This window comes from Lampris incognitus, chromosome 4, assembly GCF_029633865.1.
Source record: "Lampris incognitus isolate fLamInc1 chromosome 4, fLamInc1.hap2, whole genome shotgun sequence".
Classification (NCBI taxonomy): domain Eukaryota; kingdom Metazoa; phylum Chordata; class Actinopteri; order Lampriformes; family Lampridae; genus Lampris; species Lampris incognitus.
The window spans coordinates 57,341,539-57,359,518 of NC_079214.1; the positions used below are offsets into that span (position 1 = coordinate 57,341,539).

At 42.3% G+C, this 17,980-nt stretch overlaps 1 protein-coding gene across 1 annotated transcript in view; it reads left to right on the forward strand.

Moving 5' to 3' along the window:
- Nucleotides 1–17,980, forward strand: part of LOC130112084 (CUB and sushi domain-containing protein 1-like) — a 729,421-nt gene that overhangs the window by 663,628 nt on the left and 47,813 nt on the right. The window contains exons 56-60 of the mRNA XM_056279382.1: nt 2,015–2,188; nt 2,500–2,673; nt 4,453–4,641; nt 13,078–13,254; nt 14,520–14,705. Coding sequence (XP_056135357.1) covers nt 2,015–2,188; nt 2,500–2,673; nt 4,453–4,641; nt 13,078–13,254; nt 14,520–14,705 — 900 coding nt within the window. The remainder of the gene's footprint in view (nt 1–2,014; nt 2,189–2,499; nt 2,674–4,452; nt 4,642–13,077; nt 13,255–14,519; nt 14,706–17,980) is intronic.

Below are 17,980 nucleotides of genomic sequence, written 5' to 3' on the forward strand. Positions count from 1 at the left end.
TTTCTTGACCCGAGCAATAAGTTGACTTGTCTTGCTTGTTTCCGAACACTAACTTGTGGCTTGACTCGAATCTCGACTTAACACATATGTGACATATTCCCATCTTTGTAGAGAACTTTCTAAATCTATTTAAGGTTCCTCTAGAAAAACCAACATGCTAATTTTCATTCAACAAATTTAGGCCTGTTCATGAGGGACAAAATGAAACAGACCTTTATAGTAAAAAACCAGACTAAGATAAATTAAATGTAGATTAAAAGACCTATTCGGTTTAAAAGACTTATTTGGAATCCTACTCGGATTCACATCCGAGTAATCAAAGATGAAGTCATGGAAAGCCAGGAACTAGCTCTCATCCACACAACCAAACAGCCTACATTTTCCACCCCAAATATTATCATCCTAAGGATGTGGTTGAGCATGTTACCGTGACAACTCAGCATGTTCAAAGTAGACTGAAAAGATATTGTCAAGCCTATCCCTAAAATAAAACCACCTTTAAATATGCAGACAAATAGTGTGAGAAAATATGCTCAGTGGTCCTCATAGACTCATGTCATGTTTGCTGTTGAATTACCCTCAGGTGTGTTGTGGGTAAATGTGCATGCAATCTATTTGCCGATATGCAGTGTTTATTTACGACAGCATAGTTGTCAATGCAAGCATCATTGAAATCGAAACAAATTAAGTGGGCGTAATTGTACACGTCAAAAAATAAATAAATACATCCCCATGGTGTGTTTCCTGAAACATTAACATTTCGATCCGCCAAGCTTCTTCATCAAGACGGGAGTGTATCAATCCACTCCCCATGGGAGCTTTACACACGGTATGCACACTCCTTTCTCTGTTAAGATGTGTACTTGTCTGTCCTGCATCTTGCAGTGTTAGTTGGACGTGTACTACATGGCCTATCGATTTTTGTTAAATTGTTAACATGCCTTGCTAATGGAGTTGATATGCTTTGGGGAGATAATTCACGAAACAGAACTTGACTTGGGTGAATAAAAAGAAATATACAAGTCAACTTGATATTATTAGGTTTATTGTTTCAGCCTCGATAGTCCTCATGAAGTAAAATATATGTGCTTTGTTGTTAATTATGGATAAGTATATCGGGTTTTGGTTTTTTTTTTACTGAATTATATAAACACAATCAGACAATGTGTTTCACCCATCTAGAGTTTACATGTTTACTGGTTGAAAAGTCACTTAAAAGTCGTGTTATTTAATTGTGATGAGGTCACGTGTCACAGAAGAGCTGAGGTCAGGTGTGAGCGTGCCAGTGGCATGTATGTGTATTTTTACATCCAGTACACTGTAAAAGTAGAAGCTTGAGTAACGGCAAAAGTTTGCCCCTTTAAGGCTCAGTTATTGGTTCTGTCAGCTAATATTGTTCTTTTAAAACCTTTTTTTCTAATTCTCATTACAATAGTGAGGGGGAGTTCGGGTAGCATAGCGGTCTATTCCGTTGCCTACCAACACGGGGATTGGCGGTTCGAATCCCCGTGTTGCCTCCAGCTTGGTCGGTGCCCCTACAGACACAATTGGCTGTGTCTGCGGCTGTGAAGCCAGATGATGGGTGGCTATGTATCCTGGTCGCTGCACTAGCGCCTCCTCTGGTCAGTTGGGGCGGCTGTTCGGGGCGGAGGGGGAACTGGGGGAAATAGCGTGATCCTCCCACGAGCTACGTCCTCCTGGCGAAACTCCTCACTGTCAGGTGAAAAGAAGCGGCTGGTGACACCACATGTATCGGAGGAGGCATGTGGTAGTCTGCATCCCTCCCCGGATCGGCAGAGGGGGAGGGATGTAGAATAATGAATGTATGCCTTTTTTTTTTCTTTTTTTTTTTTTAGTCAAAAGAAGTACGAACTAAAACATATTTAAAAAGGTCTAAGTGTTGGGATAATAGCCAAAGTTGGAATTTTAGGGCCATATACATTAACCTAAGATATTGTTATGGTTATTTCTAGATGCATACATTTATGCATGTATGTCAATATCTCCATTCTAGCTGGCCACTGTGATTCCCCAGACCCCATTGTCAATGGCCACATTAGCGGAGATGGCTCTAGCTACCGTGACACAGTAGTGTACCAGTGCATGCTGGGATATCGACTGATTGGCACATCGGTCAGAATCTGCCAGCAGGATCATCGGTGGTCGGGAACAACACCCGTCTGTGTCCGTAAGTACCTTTCAGTATAACTTGTGTAATCTGGTAACCAGAGTTGATCGAGCACTATTTTTATTGTAAATGAGAAGCTTAATTAATGGGCTGATATCAGATCATTTACACTAACGAATAAAATGCCCAGTTCACAGGCTAGTCTCTCTGAGAATTCTCTGACTTTGAACCATTGTAATGACTATTTTCAGGAACCTAATTAGGTTTCAATACAGTGTCAATGAGAAAAGAATCACATCAGTAAACTTCATTAACCCTGCATACCAGCCTCTCGCAGTGCATCTCTTCATATGCTGTGTCCTCGCCTGCAGCCATCACCTGTGGTCACCCAGGCAACCCGGCCAATGGGCGGACCAATGGCAGTGAATTCAACTTAAACGATGTTGTTAACTTCACCTGTAATCGGGGTTACACTCTCCATGGGAACGCACGCGCTCAGTGTCGACTCAACGGACAGTGGAGTAGCCCCCTACCTGTCTGCAGAGGTACACACACACACACACACACACACACACGCACGCACACACACACACATATATAGATACACAGTGACACACTGGAATTCAAAACACATTAGTTAGCTACTGAATGTTTTCCCAACTTTCTTGAACAATCTTGATAACCTGTTAGCAAGGTACACTAACATTTCCTTCATATTTCATATTTCCTTCATATTCTATATTTGTCTTTGACTTTTAGTCAAAGACATCCAGACAAGTATTTAATATATTTATCCATCCATCCATCCAGCCATTATCCAAGCCGCTTATCCAAATTCGGGTCGCAGGGATGCTGGAGCCTCTCCCAGGAGTCACTGGGCGGCAGGCGAATATATATTTATAATTATATATAGCAAGCAAGCTTGTTCTGCCATTTAACAGCTTTGCGCTATCAAAATTAAATGTATATATGTATGATAATATATTTATGAGTCTATGTAAAGTTGAGTAATGCCAACTGTCAACTGACAAACTTTGACTCATGTCGGCTGTCGATGCGTCTGTGAATTTAAGAATTCATGCATTTCTAGCGCTTGCATTACAAAAGACCAGCAGGAACACTAACTTAGCTGCAAACAGGATGCTGAATGTGCATTATTAATAAGTCAGCAACTATAGTCATACATAACTCTTTCTCTCACATACACACACACACACAGTCAAATACACAGCTATATATAAAATGCAACTTGACTGACTGACTGAGCTGCAGAAACATTGTTTTCTACTTCCGATCATGCACAAACCTTTCATTGCATTTTTTCAAAGGTATAAGTCATGATCTTCTGAGAAGCACACACACACATTGTAGTGATGGTGTTCAGATTGGTATTACATATTTACTCACCTGGGTTTTTTCATTCGAAGAATTCATTCCTGCCTGCTAAATTTTCTTTGGCTCTCTCTCTCTCTCTCTCTCTCTCTCTCTCTCTCTCTCTCTCTCTCTCTCTCTCTCTCTCTATTGCTTTCTCTCTCTATCTCTTTCTCTCGCTCTCTCTATCTATTTCTCTCTAGCTCTCTTTCTCTATCTCTCTCTCTATCTCACTCGCTTTCTCTCTCTCTCTCGCTTTCTCTCTCTCCTTTGTCTCACACATTTTCTTCCCTCTTTTTTCTTTGACCCAGCAGCAGCTGTCAATTATAAGAATGAAACTTTCTTTGCTCCCACTGGATTTACACACACACACACACACACACACACACACTAGTCATGCTAGTGACCCCGCCCCCCAAGGACTTGATGTGAGTGAACATCAGTTTCCCCAGTGACATCTGGGAGAGGAACTGGGCATGTACCCTGAGAGCAGGGCAGAACAGAACTGAGGAGAAAACAGAACAAGAAATAAATAAAGCAGCTCAATAAGAATGAAATAGAAAAAGACAGCATAGAAGAGAAACCAGACACAGTAGAATAGTCCAGAACACAACACAACAGAAAAGCCCAAAACAGGGCAGAGAAGAGACAGAACATTTGGAAGGACATTTTCAGTTATTAAATTGCAGTTGATTCTTGTTTGTTTGTTTGCTAGTTTGTGTGTTTATTTATTTATTTGTTTGTTTATTTATTTATTTACTTATACACGCTGGCCAGTTATAGAGTTAGTATAACTAAATTGGGATCCAGACCCAAAAAAAAAAGGCGGGGAGGACCAGTACTGTAATGTGATAAATAATACTGTAATAATACTTTAATAAACCAGTATTGTCATTTGTTAACATGGTATTTCTGCTTACATGCGCATCTGTTTCTTTTCTGCTTCGTCCCAGTGGTGAACTGTTCGGACCAGGGCCAGGTGGAGAACGGTGTTCGTCAGTCTGGACTGCGTTATCCAGAAGTCTTCAGCTACGGCATGATGGTGACAATCCATTGTAAACAAGGCTTTTACCTGCTGGGGTCAGCCCTCCTCACATGTCAGCATGATGGACGCTGGGACCGACCAATCCCGCGCTGCCTAGGTATGGATATTACAGTACAGGGTGAGGAGGGCGAGACATGGTTCTCTGCGTCATCAGTAATTGAGGGGTAGGGCGGAGTTGAAAAAGGACAGTGGGGGGCATCCGGGTGGCGTGGCGGTTTATTCCATTGCCTACCGACACAGGGATCGCCGGTTCAAATCCCCGTGTTACCTCCAGCTTGGTCGTGCATCCCTACAGACACAATTGGCCGTGTCTGCGGGTGGGAAGCCAGATGGGGGTATATGTCCTGGCCGCTGCACTAGTGCCTCCTCTGGTTGGTTGGGGTGCCTGTTCGGGGCGGAGGGGGAACTGGGGGGAATAGCGTGATCCTCCCATGTGCTGCATCCCCCTGGCAAAACTCCTCACTGTCAGGTGAAAAGAAGCGGCTGGCGACTCCACATGTATCAGAGGAGGCATGTGGTAGTCTGCAGCAGTGGCGCCGTAAGTGGGTATAATGTTATGAAGATTCCAAGGGTGCCAGACTAGAGAGGGCACCACAACGGTGCTCAGATTTTTTATTATTATTAATTTATTTCTAGTTTTTCCCCTTATCCCACCCGATTATCCAATGGCATATGGCCAGATCTTGTCAAAAACCTCTCTAATTCACGATCCACAGGAAGGAGAGATCCACAGGAAAGAGCCCACAGGTTCAGTCTGGGCTATGGTGGTATCACATTCCTTTTTGTTAAGACCATTTTATATGTAAATTTGTCAAACTAAGAAGATGGGTCCCTTATCGGAGAAGCTGTTGATGAGGGGATTGTTGGGCAAGCTGGTAGCATGGGATGAAGGTAGAGGAAGGGGTTTAATGTTTAGAGAAGTCAGAAAAATAATAAAATTAGTTATTTAATTAATTAAATAAATAAATGGCACTCAGTCATATTCTTTATAGGGGCGCAAAATCCCTGGCGGCACCCCTGGTTTGCAGCCCTCCCCGGATCAGCAGAGGGGTTTGGAGCAGCGACTGAGACAGCTCGAAAGAGTGGGGTAATTGGCCAAATACAATTGGGAGAAAAACGGAGAAAAAATCCACCAAAAAAAAAAGAAAAAAAGACAGTAGTGGGGAGGAATTAAAAAGTATTAATGGTTTGGAAATAATCAAGTAAGATGGCTATCAAGAGAACGAGAGGGAGACAGAGCTCGTGTCCATCAAGCTATTTTCATGCAAATGTGGAAGTCACGAATAAGTAACGCTGAATGTGGTGTTGAAATATTCGGCGGGAGAATCATGATGTTCTTACCTGTGCTTTGGGTAGAAAAGCTGTTGTTGTGATGAAGGATTATACAGTAAGGCATGGCAGAAACAGGATGTGAGAATTTCCCCGCTGGAACGTAACCCTCATCAACGCTCGCATGCTCTCCAGCTTAAGAAGACCGTTTCATCACTCAAAACTAGCTAAATATGCAAATACACACTTACATTTTTGCTTAAATTTTAAATCTTAAATCTGGTCTTGAGAGAGAGCGCCCTTATCTGATGCAGGGTTTAAGGACAGGGTGCTGTGTTGCTGTAAAGCCCCTTGAGGCAAATTTGTAATTTGTGATATTGGGCTATACGGATAAAATTGACTTGACTTGACTTGACATGTGTCCTTCAGATGAAAACACAGCTCGAGAGAAAGAGGGAGAAATGCGAAGTGGGAGGAGAGAGAGAAAAAATGAAGAGAGAGAGAGAGAGAGAGAGGACAAAAAAAACAGCAAGTGACCTCTCACAAATTTAGCCCAAATATGTTGCAGTGAATCGATAGTCAGGAGATTGTCCAATGAGCTCTGCCCATGTATATGTACACACACATACATAAAAATAAATAAATACACGAATAAATAAAAAGCAATGGTTACACGCTTTTACTAGCTCAGGTGGTCACACACAGGTGACTTTCTATTTATCTTTCTTTGTGTGTCTCAGGAAAAGCCGTTGGAAGTTTGAAATGGCTAGAAGAGAGAGGGATGTGCGAAGAGAATGAGAAAAAGAGATAGAATAAGGGAGCGAGAGAGCGAGCGAGGAGGAGGAAGAAGAAGGGGTTCGAGGGAGAAAAGGGGAGCAAAGTAATCATAAAAGAGAGCGAGGTTTAGAGCTGCGTGTGCACGTTTGGCAGTGTGTTTTGTGTGTGTGTGTGTGTGTGTGTGTGTGTGTGTGTGTGTGTGTGTTAGGCAGAGGTGAGCGCATGTCCCTCGGGGCGGCAGGCTTTATTGTCGGAGAGCTACCCCGGCTGATGGAAACATAGAAATTAAACTAGAGAGACAGAAAGGGAGAGAGAGAACGTGATTCAGAGATGTGGAGAGGGGAAAAGAGAGAAAGGGAAAGTGACAGAGAGATGCAGAGGGCTAACGTGGGGGGGGGGGGGCGTGATAGAGACAGAAAATCTGAGCCGCACAGAGAGAAAAATAGATTAAAAAATGAGATGTGAGCAACAGCGATTTCATTGCAAAGAATTTATTACAGAATATAATTGGGTTTTTTGATAAACACCCTGCAAAATATATGTCAACAACTGAAGTTTACGTTAACTGAACAAAGACCAAAATGTTGAGGGGCGTCCGAGTAGCATAGCGGTCTATTCTGTTGCCTACCAACACGGGGATCGCCGGGTCGAATCCCCTGTGTTGCCTCCGGTTTGATCGGGCGTCCCTGCAGACACCATTGGCCGTGTCTGCGGGTGGGAAGTCGGATGTGGGTATTTGTCCTGGTCGCTGCACTAGCGCCTCCTCTGGTTGGTCGGGGCACCCCCCCCCCGATCAGCAGAGAGGGGGTGGAGCAGCAGCGACTGGGACGGCTCAAAAAGAGCGGGGTAATTGGTCAGATACAATAGAGGAGAAAAAAGGGGGAAGATGTAAAAAAGAAAAAAAAATCAAAATGCATCAAGTGTCAAGTTTGAATCCATGTTTCAAAATCCAAAATAAAAGATAGTGGGTCAAATCCAACCAATGCTTACAAATTTCTCTTTTCTTTTTCTTTTTTTTTTGTTTTTTGCACAAATTCCTTTTTCAAGTGTTTAAATTCCTGTTTGTGTGCTTTTGTGTTTTGCCAAAAGATAATCCGTTCACGTGGGAGTGTGAAGTGTTGTGAAGATGCTGGTTAACCAGCCGGCTCATTACACAGGTGCAGCATGTGCCCGGGGCAACTAAAGGTCTGTTTAAAACCTGCAGTTTTGTTGCACATAATAAACGCCGCAGATACCCCAAGTCTCCTGAGCGTGTCGTTGACATGTTGACTGCAGAAATGTCTGAGGGTTTTGTGTTACCACAACACCGAATCTTCATGTGTCTACCATAAGCTGCCTTCAGCGTCGTTTCACTTCGTCCAACTCGTGTCGTAACTCCAGACCACAGACTTCTGGTTGAGTGGCAAATGGAGTAAGACCTATTTTTTAAATAAGACCTTGCTAATTCCATATTTTAATGACATCGTTTTAAATATTATGCAAAACACTTAAACCTGCTATTAATAAACCAACGTATGGCTGAACATCAGTAAAACCAACGCGGACGGCATTCAAATATTTGAAAATATAAATACGACTATAAAAAATTATAAAATATAATACAATCAACACGAGGCCCAACAATCCACCGGCGAAGAGTTCAGATAACCCTGATCAAGCCTCCGCCACACCCGCGGTGAGTCCAACCGTGGACATTGCTTCTGTCAAAGCTGATATCCTGTCCTCATGAAGAGAAGATATGTCCTGTGTCATAAGAGAATATATGTCCTCTGTAATAAGAGCAGATATGTCTTGTGTCATAAGAGAAGATATGTCCTCTGTAATAAGCGAAGATATGTCCTCTGTCATAAGAAAAGATATGTCCTCTGTCATGAGAGAAGATATGTCCTCTGTCATAAGAAGATATGTCCTCTGCAATAAGAGAAGCTATGTCCTCTGTCATAAGAGAAGATATGTGAGAATTCTAGTTGCTATTCCAGTGAGTGTACAACTGTGACTAGTTGCTTTAGGATAAAGTCTAGTAGTTTTTCAAGTGACTAGTTGCTATCCAATTTGACAGTATCATCTTTTTCATTTTGGGTAGTCAAATCTACAATCTTGATGTAAACATCTGGTTGTGACTAGTCATGCTTATTTACTAATGTTAAAAATACATGTCAAATTAAAACATATATGTTGATATCTTTATTTGGTATAGAAATTAGATCTCATTAAAAAACTACTTGTCAATATTGAATAGCAACTAGGAACAATGGTGGCAAGTAAAAACCAGAATAGCAAGTAGTTATTGATTAGTTACCATTAACTAATGTATAATAACTAGTAGAAATGGATTAACAACTAGTGCTATTTAAATGGTGACTAGTGGTTAATGAAAAGTTTATCTATTTTTTTAACTTTATTTATAGGTTTGTTTTTTGTTTTTTTAATATACACAAAAACACACAACACCCCCCCCCCCCGGACACCCCCCCCAAAAAAACAAAAACCAAGTGAGAGAAAAAAGAAAGAAAACAAATAAAATCCTCAATTAAACATGTATGAAAACAAAGGGGCTTTGTTTGTTACAGTTGGAACCACTCAATAGTCAGACATGTAGTGCTAAGTACATATATGCACGCAAAATAACTAGTGTTCATTGAATTACTAGTACTATTGAGTTACTAGTAAAAGAGAAAAGTGACGTGACTAGTCATGATGAAATTAGTGATGAAACTCAGCTTATTCTAATAGAACTAGTATTCTAACTTTTAGCAACAAGTTACTTTACAGTAGCCTTGGGTGACAGTCAGAGTAGCGACTAGTATTTTGGAAATAAGTACTGTTTTCTCATTTTTAGTGACTAGTCCCTTAGAATTATACTATATACACTACCGTTCAAAAGTTTGGGATCACATTGAAATGTCCATATTTTTGAAGGAAAAGCACTGTACTTTTCAATGAAGATAACTTTAAACTAGTCTTAACTTTAAAGAAATACACTCTATACATTGCTAATGTGGTAAATGACTATTCTAGCTGCAAATGTCTGGTTTTTGGTGCAATATCTACATAGGTGTATAGAGGCCCATTTCAAGCAACTATCACTCCAGTGTTCTAATGGTACAATGTGTTTGCTCATTGGCTCAGAAGGCTAATTGATGATTAGAAAACCCTTGTGCAATCATGTTCACACATCTGAAAACAGTTTAGCTTGTTACAGAAGCTACAAAACTGACCTTCCTTTGAGCAGATTGAGTTTCTGGAGCATCACATTTGTGGGGTCAATTAAACGCTCAAAATGGCCAGAAAAAGAGAACTTTCATCTGAAACTCGACAGTCTATTCTTGTTCTTAGAAATGAAGGCTATTCCATGCGAGAAATTGCTAAGAAATTGAAGATTTCCTACACCGGTGTGTACTACTCCCTTCAGAGGACAGCACAAACAGGCTCTAACCAGAGTAGAAAAAGAAGTGGGAGGCCGCGTTGCACAACTGAGCAAGAAGATAAGTACATTAGAGTCTCTAGTTTGAGAAACAGACGCCTCACAGGTCCCCAACTGGCATCTTCATTAAATAGTACCCGCAAAACACCAGTGTCAACATCTACAGTGAAGAGGCGGCTGCGGGATTCTGGGCTTCAGGGCAGAGTGGCAAAGAAAAAGCCATATCTGAGACTGACCAATAAAAGAAAAAGATTAAGATGGGCAAAAGAACACAGACATTGGACAGAGGAAGACTGGAAAAAAGTGTTGTGGACGGATGAATCCAAGTTTGAGGTGTTTGGATCACAAAGAAGAACGTTTGTGAGACGCAGAACAAATGAAAAGATGCTGGAAGAATGCCTGACGCCATCTGTTAAGCATGGTGGAGGTAATGTGATGGTCTGGGGTTGCTTTGGTGCTGGTAAGGTGGGAGATTTGTACAGGGTAAAAGGGATTCTGAATAAGGAAGGCTATCACTCCATTTTGCAACGCCATGCCATACCCAGTGGACAGCGCTTGATTGGAGCCAATTTCATCCTACAACAGGACAATGACCCTAAACACACCTCCAAATTGTGCAAGAACTATTTAGAGCAGAAGCAGGCAGCTGGTATTCTATCGGTAATGGAGTGGCCAGCGCAGTCACCAGATCTGAACCCCATTGAGCTGTTGTGGGAGCAGCTTGACCGTATGGTACGCAAGAAGTGCCCATCCAACCAATCCAACTTGTGGGAGCTGCTTCTGGAAGCGTGGGGTGCAATTTCTCCAGATTACCTCAACAAATTAACAGCTAGAATGCCAAAGGTCTGCAATGCTGTAATTGCTGCAAATGGAGGATTCTTTGACGAAAGCAAAGTTTGATGTAAAAAAAAATCTTATTTCAAATACAAATCATTATTTCTAACCTTGTCAATGTCTTGACTCTATTTTCTATTCATTTCACAACATATGGTGGTGAATAAGTGTGACTTTTCATGGAAAACACAAAATTGTTTGGGTGATCCCAAACTTTTGAACGGTAGTGTATATAATAAAATGGCCTCATACATGTTACCATACAAGCCCTAAATGTCCATGGTTGGATTGGCTGTCTCATAGATCCATCCAGGAGTCTAATAAAACAGGTCAAATACACAGACACTGTCATAAAACTGTTTCATGGAGGCTCATTGTGAGCTCCACATCCTCATCAGGGTCGTTACCTCACCACTGTTTAGTGCCAAATTAAGTAAGTAGGCAAACACCTTCACTGTGTGGCTGAGTGGTTCACTTAAGTCGGCATTGTAAACAGAGCACCCCGTGGTGCCAAGTGGGGTTTTGATGTGGCTACACGCAACCTGCGGCAAGAGAACAAAAATGTGTTTTAATTAATTAAAATGTGAACATGCACAAATACCGTGAAGCCATCCCGAGGCCGTCATTCAGCCACAGCCCCCACTTGATATTTAATACATGGCCCCCATGTCACAAGGATCTGTGCAGAGTTCCAGGAAGCCGAAATATCCTCTTTCTGCCATGACCCGCTGCATGCTCACCAGACGTGTCGCCCATTGATTTGGGATGCGGTGGCTCGCTGTGTACAGGAGCACGGTTCAGTTCCTGCCAATATCCAGCAACTTCTCACAGCCTTTGAAGTGGACTGTGGCAACATTTCAAAGGATGTAATCAGCCAAGCAAGTTGATCAAGGCTATGCAAAGCTTAGTGCAGCAAGTGTTTCATGTGAATTATATGTGACCAGTATAGATAACAGTATAGATGATGCAACCAACAAAAGAAATGTGACAAAATGCGGGTTAAAATTTAAGGCTTGGAGACCAAAAACTAAATTTGATCATAAAGGTTAATAACAGCATTAAAACATTGGACTAAAACCATTTGTCAAATGCCTAAGACTAAAACAAACACACAATCGCTTCCAAATGTAACGCAATTCAGAGTAGATGAGAGTAAGTGCAAGGGACAGAAACGCTGTCACAGAGAGAGAGAGGGAGGACTAGACAGAAATATAAAATGACAGACAAAATTCAGCTAGAGAGATGAGCAGATACAGATTGATAGAAGACCTCAGTAGGAGAAAGGGACAGGCGGTGGGTGTGTGTGGGGGGGTAATCTGTGCAGTGGGGATTACAGTCCAGCGACATGGTTTTATCAGTTATCAGAGAAGATATGGATGATGGGAGGCCCACATTTGGAGAGGAATGGGATAGGAGAGAAGGGGGTAATACAATTTGGGGGCATGGGGGATGTAGGAGGACCTTACAGCTGGCAGGAATAGAAGACTGAATTGGGTTTCATATCACCAGTGTTCTCTAGAAGCCTCTTTGATGTAAGAAAAAGGAGTGTGTGTGTGTGGGGGGGGTCATCTGTATTGGAATTGAAAACAACTTTTTTGTAATTATTTTCCCTTTGACACCAGTGCATTTTTTGATATTGTGCAGTGAATTATCAATAGCTCAGCTTGATCCTGCAGTCATGACACATTTACTACACATGGTAGATGTTTCCCTCTTTGATTTCCAGCTAAAGATACTTTAAACAGGGGGTCATATTAATCTGCTCTCTCTTTCTCTCTCTCTCTCTCTCTCTCTCTCTCTCTCTCTCTCTCTCTCTCTCTCTCTCTCTCTCTCTCTCTCTCTCTCTCTGTTTCAGTCCTTTTTTGTTGATTCAAGAGTCCTAGTTGAATTTACAGTTATTAAGCTTCTTAATTTCTCTCACAATTTCTATTTCCTGTCAGGATCCAGCTGTGCTTTTTAATGCAGCATCATCTGGAACCTGCAGTTAAGCATGCATTTTCAGGCCACACACACAAGCACAATTCCCCTGCTGTCCACTGCTGTCGTCTCTCTTTTTCTAGTTTCCTATGTACCTACGATGACATGACCCAGATGTACCTCCTAATGCAGTTGTATCTGGAAGCCATGCTTGTACACATACAAACACACACTCATACACACATGCAAGGGTACACATGTATACATCCACATAATAACCCTTTCTCTCTTAATCTTTCTCTGTCTGTCCAGCTATTTCCTGCGGTGACCCCGGCGTACCTCCTAATGCAGTAGTAACTGGAACCCGCAGCTGGACACATGGGTCGGTGCTGCAGTACTCTTGTTTGCCTGGAGGGGTGTTGGTGGGTAACGCCACACGGTTCTGCCAGGAGGACGGCACATGGAGTGGGGCACCACCTTACTGCACTGGTAAATATACACTTGATCATACATGATCATACACATTGCTCATACATACAGGCATCTAGCCTACTGATGTGTCCCTGAGTAAAAAACATTGAGCCAGGGCGTCCGGGCAGTAGTGGTCTATTCTGTTGCCTACCAACACAGGGCTCGCTGGTTCAAATACCTGTGTTGGGCTATACAAATAAAATTGACTTGACTTACCTCCAGCTTGGTCGGGCATCCCTACATACACAATTTGCCGTGTCTTCAGCTAGGAAGCCGGATGTGGGTATGTGTCCTGGTCGCTGCACTAGCGCCTCCTCTGGTCAGTCAGGGCGCCTGTTCAGTGGGGAGGGGGAATAGCATGATTCTCCCATGCACTACATCCCCCTGGTGAAACTCCTCACTGTCAGGTGAAAAGAAGCGACTGGCGACTCCACATGTATCGGAGGAGACGTGGTAGTCTGCAGCCCTCCCCGGATTGGCAGAGGGGGTGGAGCAGTGACCAGGATGGCTCGGGAAGACTGGGGTAATTGGCCGGATACAACTGGAGAGACAAAGGGGGAAAATTCCACAAAAAAAACAAAAACCTTGAGCCAAACCGCCTCCATTGGTGCCGCTCTAACTGACTCTCCTGGAGGGGACCAAGGGAAACAACATCATATCAAATATTCATTTATCGACACACAGAGACTGATGTCACATGCCCTTTTGTTATGAAGTTGACTGTTTGCATCGGAATAAATGTAATTAGAGTGCAGGGGGATAGGGGCAGGTGTTACTCGTGTGTGAAATGAGGCTCACCTGTAGACTTACATGCAGCTCAAAACCCAGCAACTGGTAACTTTTAAATGCAACGTCAACCTTAACAACCGAAAAGCAATAGGCTTACTGGGCTGGCCTCGAAACAGAACAGTCAGCAGAGCAGAATCCATTCTGCAGCTAAAGACCTCATTTAGATGCAGTAGGTTGTATTTTATGCTGTAGCCTGTTCAACTCACAAATCCCTGCCCATAGTTTTTAAGCTGCTAATATGGTAACATGCTCGGCGCTTTTAATGCGAGCACAAGCTGGTACAACTGACACGGAAAGTACTAATTTTACCAAGTATGTGGTTGAGGATGTGCATGCATGCATCTTGTGCGTCTCTATGTTTGTCTTTCCTTAGGAGTCAGTCTGAGTTTACCCCCAGTGTTTTCAAGTGTGGGTGTGTTAGTGTCTTTGTGTGTATATGTGTTTGTACAGCTCCCTGTCAGTATTGTATCTTTTTTATGTCTTCATTCCCATAGGTGTCAGCCCAGGAGTTTGTGGCGACCCCGGGGTGCCAACTCACGGTGTCCGTCTGGGAGGGGAAGAATTTAAAACAAAGAGCCTGTTGCGTTTCAGCTGTGAGGCAGGCTACAGTCTTATTGGCTCAGCTGAGAGGACCTGTCTCCACAATGGAACGTGGAGTGGCACACAGCCTGTGTGTCAAGGTGAGTAACCATGGCCACTTTGATATGAAATGCTAATGGAAAATGCAGTAAAAGTTAATATATCTGAATGTATGAATATTCTGTATAATAATTTTCAAATACAATAATTATGCAATGTATATCCATTTATCATCCTACTGTAAATTCATTGTTTTGTGAACTAACTCTATCTATCTATCTATCTATCTATCTATCTATCTATCTATCTATCTATCTATCTATCTATCTATCTATCTATCTATATATATATATATCTTATCTATCTATCTACCTATCTGCCTATCTAGCTAGCTAGCTAGCTAGCTAGCTAGCTATCTATATGTGTATCTGTAATATTACATTGTCTTAGCTATAGCAAATATCTACCTTTGTCTGTGTTTATTTTTTATTGTTTTTGTTTTTTTACGGGAGTCCCGTAGTTTCTAAAATGGCAACAGGCATGGGCACAAGTCCATGAATACTGGGATGGCATCCAACGCTTTACTTGTGCCCCCGTCCAAAGGGTTAGTGGTTGTGTCAGGAAGGGTATTCGATGTAAAATTTTGCCAAATCATTATACGGATTGACAAGACAGCATTTACAGCATAGCCACTCAGCTGGGTAGATCGTTTAGACTGTCTCTGTGTGTGTTTGTGCGTGCATGTTTATGGCTTTATTTTTACTTATGTTTGATTATTTTATTTATTTTTAATTTTTTCCCTGTTGATTTATATATGCCTTTTTGCTACCACAATTCAGTTTCCCTACTGAGATCATGTAGCCTAATGTGAGCTAATCTAATCTAATAAAATGTAGACATAAATACATATGTTGCTAGCAAGCAAGTAATATAGTGTTATATGGTAGAGAAAGGAAAATGAAAACATGTACATGTTTTCAGAAATGTTCTGGCTATAACCAAACAATGGTACTGCTCACAGAGTTCATCCCAATATTAACTGATTGCTAACTAAGGGATAATCCAAGTTGAGGGGGTCTTCTATTGAAAAATAATGACTGCTCCTTCGCGATTTCATTTTCACAAATGTGTGGATTATCCTACTTATACGGCTTTACCTTATGAAAGAAGTCAATAATTTGACATGAAATGATCATTTGAAATTATTTCTCACCAAACGTCTTTAGCTTGCTAACATTAGCCTACAAAGGCTTCATGAAGCGTATTAATTTTGAATGGAACATCATCGGAATTGACAGTCACCCGGGGTCGAGTATGACTGTCCTCCTTCTAGGTCCTTGTGGGTCTTCAGGTGGGCATAGAGGCTGATCCTGGAGCCACATATTTTGGGACAATGTGGACAAGGGTGTGAAGAAGTGGTTGAGGATGTGGTTTGGGCCTTTCTGGTAACTCTGGTTGTAGCGCCCAGCACCCTCACTGGCAGCCAGTCTCCAGGCTTCCCTGTTTTTTGCTGCTTGTTCCCAGGTGTTAAGGTTGATGTCAAACCATCTTGGTGTGGGTCTTGATGTTATCTTTATATCGCTTCTTTTGTCTTCCTGGGGCACGGCGTCCTGTCACAAGCTGAGAGAGAGTAAAGGACTTGTTTCGGGAGGCAAGAGTCAAACATGCGGAGGACATGGCCAGTCCATCTCAGCTGATGTTGTGCGATGGTGGCAGTTATAGTTGGCATGTTGGCCTCCTCAAGGATGCTGAAGTTGTTGTGCTTATCCTCCCAGCTGATCTTAAGGATCTTCCTGAGGCATCGCTTTTGGTATGCCTTGAGTGTCTTCAGGTGCCCGCTATATTAGGTCCAGGTTTCTGACCCATACAGTAAAATGGGCAGCACTATCGCTTTGTACACCAGAATTTTTGTTCTGACCTGAAGGTCGCGGTTTTCAAAAAACCTTTTACTCAATCTTGAGAAGGTCTGGCTGGCACAACTGAGACAATGGAGTATTTCAATGTCAATATTGGCTTTGGAGGAGAGAAGGCAGCCAAGCTATAGGAACTGTTTCATGTTTTCAAGTCTGGTGTTGTCTACAGAGATGGATGGGGGCAGAGCAGGCATATTTCTGTTGGTTGGGGGTTGGTAAAGGATATGGGTCTTATTTATGTTAATGGCCAGGCCAAGCTGCTCGTATGCCTTTGCAAAGGCTTCCAGTATGTTCTGTAGTTCCTCTTCTACAAGGGACACTAAGGCATTGTCATCAGTGTACTGCAGCTCTATGATGGATGCGGTGGTGGTTTTACCTGTAACCCTGAATCTGTTAATATTCAGAAGATTCCCATCAGTCCTGTACATGATTTTGAATCTCTGAGGCAGATTGGGACCAGTGAGGTGGAGGATGGTGGCCATGAAGACAGAGAACAGGGTTGGGGAGATGACACAGCCTTGTTTAACTCCTGTGTGGACATTGAAGGACCCTGTCTCTTCTCCATAACTGCTGAGTACTTCAGCTGACATAGTATCATTTAGTATATATATTAGTGTGTGTGTGTGTGTGTGTGTGTGTGTGTATATATCAACACGGATACAGTAAAAAAGAGCTGATGAGTGCGAGACGCATGAAACAGGCCTGTACTGAAATCTTTTTTACTTGTATCCGTGTTGATATTCCGCTCCTCATTAGTTGAGCACTCACAACACCATTGACGGTTTCGGGGAAAAACGCTATATATATATATATATATATATATATATATATATATATATATATATATATATATATATATATGTATATATTTGTCAGGGGAGCCTATTTTTGACAGAACTAGCCAGAGGCCCTGGCAGTTTATGGAATTAAAAGCTTTGGTTAAGTTTATGAAAGCCATGTACAATGGTTGATTCTGTTCCTGGGCTTTTTCTTGGAGTTTGTGAGCAGTAAAAATCATGTCCATGGTGCCTCTGTTAGGATGAAAACCGCTTTGGGATTCTGGCAGAATTTCCTCTGATATTCAGCGGAGTCGGTTGGCCAAGACTCTAGCCAGAGCTTTCCCCATGGTGGAAAGCAAGGAACTGCTACAGTAGTTTCCGCACTCAGCTTTGTCCCCTTTCTTAAAGTTAAAGACAACGAGTGTGTCCCTAAGTTACACAGGGATTTCCTCTTTAACCATATTTTAAGTAGTTGGGATGAAAACCTGCATACACATGGCTCTCCGTGGCACATAGTTGGCCACCGCTGGAGTAGGTTGTGCAGCCATGTCCTCCTCTTTGGGTTGTTGAGGGAGTAGTTAGAGGGCATCCATCTCAGGGCTAGAGTCCTGGTTTAAAAGGTCCTGGTAGTGCTCTGTCCACCTCTCTTTGATTGACTTGTTGTCTGTTAGCAGTGTGTATTTA